General features: G+C 55.9%; 1 protein-coding gene across 1 annotated transcript in view; it reads right to left on the reverse strand.

The window, feature by feature from the left end:
* LOC104277417 (cell adhesion molecule 1-like) overlaps positions 1-628 on the reverse strand; it is a 9,986-nt gene that overhangs the window by 5,678 nt on the left and 3,680 nt on the right. Inside the window, exon 3 of the mRNA XM_009874042.1 lies at positions 213-365. Coding sequence (XP_009872344.1) covers positions 213-365 — 153 coding nt within the window. The remainder of the gene's footprint in view (positions 1-212; positions 366-628) is intronic.

Here is a 628-nt window from a genome sequence, read left to right on the forward strand (position 1 = left end):
CCAGCCCTACCACGCTGCGAAGCATCCACGTTATTTTGTTTTCCCTCCACGTATCAGATAATTATGGAAAGACGTTCTCTACAGCTGTTACTTTTGGGCTGGGCTCCAGTGGGAGAGCAAGCATCACTCAGATCCTTGCTGTGCCTTTGCACTGGAGAGCCGTGGCCTCCAGGGATTGCCAAGTTCACCGCAAGTACCTCCAGGGTCCTTACCGAGCACTGTAATTGTGGTGTAGATCTCCTGGGGGGGGTCGGTGTAGAGCTGGCAGAAGTACCTCCCTTCATCGGAAACGGAGACGTTGGTCAGGGACACTCGGAGCTCGCTGTTGGAGAAGTTCACCAGCTGGAACCGGCTGTCCTTCAGCGCTGCGGAGCAAGCACACCCTTAGCGTCCCCTTGCGCCACACGGCGGAGGCAACAGTCTACAAAGACCAGCCAGTCGAGCACCCTCAGGCTCCTTCCAGTCTGGAGCTACCAAGTATTTCTGTTCTCACGTCATTACAAAGAATCGACACCAGCAAAACCACCGGGCATGCTATCAAACCTTTGCACAGGCATAAAACACTTTTTGCAAAAGCAGATGTGCACATGGGCGCGCTCCTGACCACGCGGGGCAGCGGCGGGGGGGG

The sequence above is a fragment of the Apaloderma vittatum genome, unplaced genomic scaffold (genome assembly GCF_000703405.1).
Source record: "Apaloderma vittatum isolate BGI_N311 unplaced genomic scaffold, ASM70340v1 scaffold28857, whole genome shotgun sequence".
Taxonomy (NCBI): Eukaryota; Metazoa; Chordata; class Aves; order Trogoniformes; family Trogonidae; genus Apaloderma; species Apaloderma vittatum.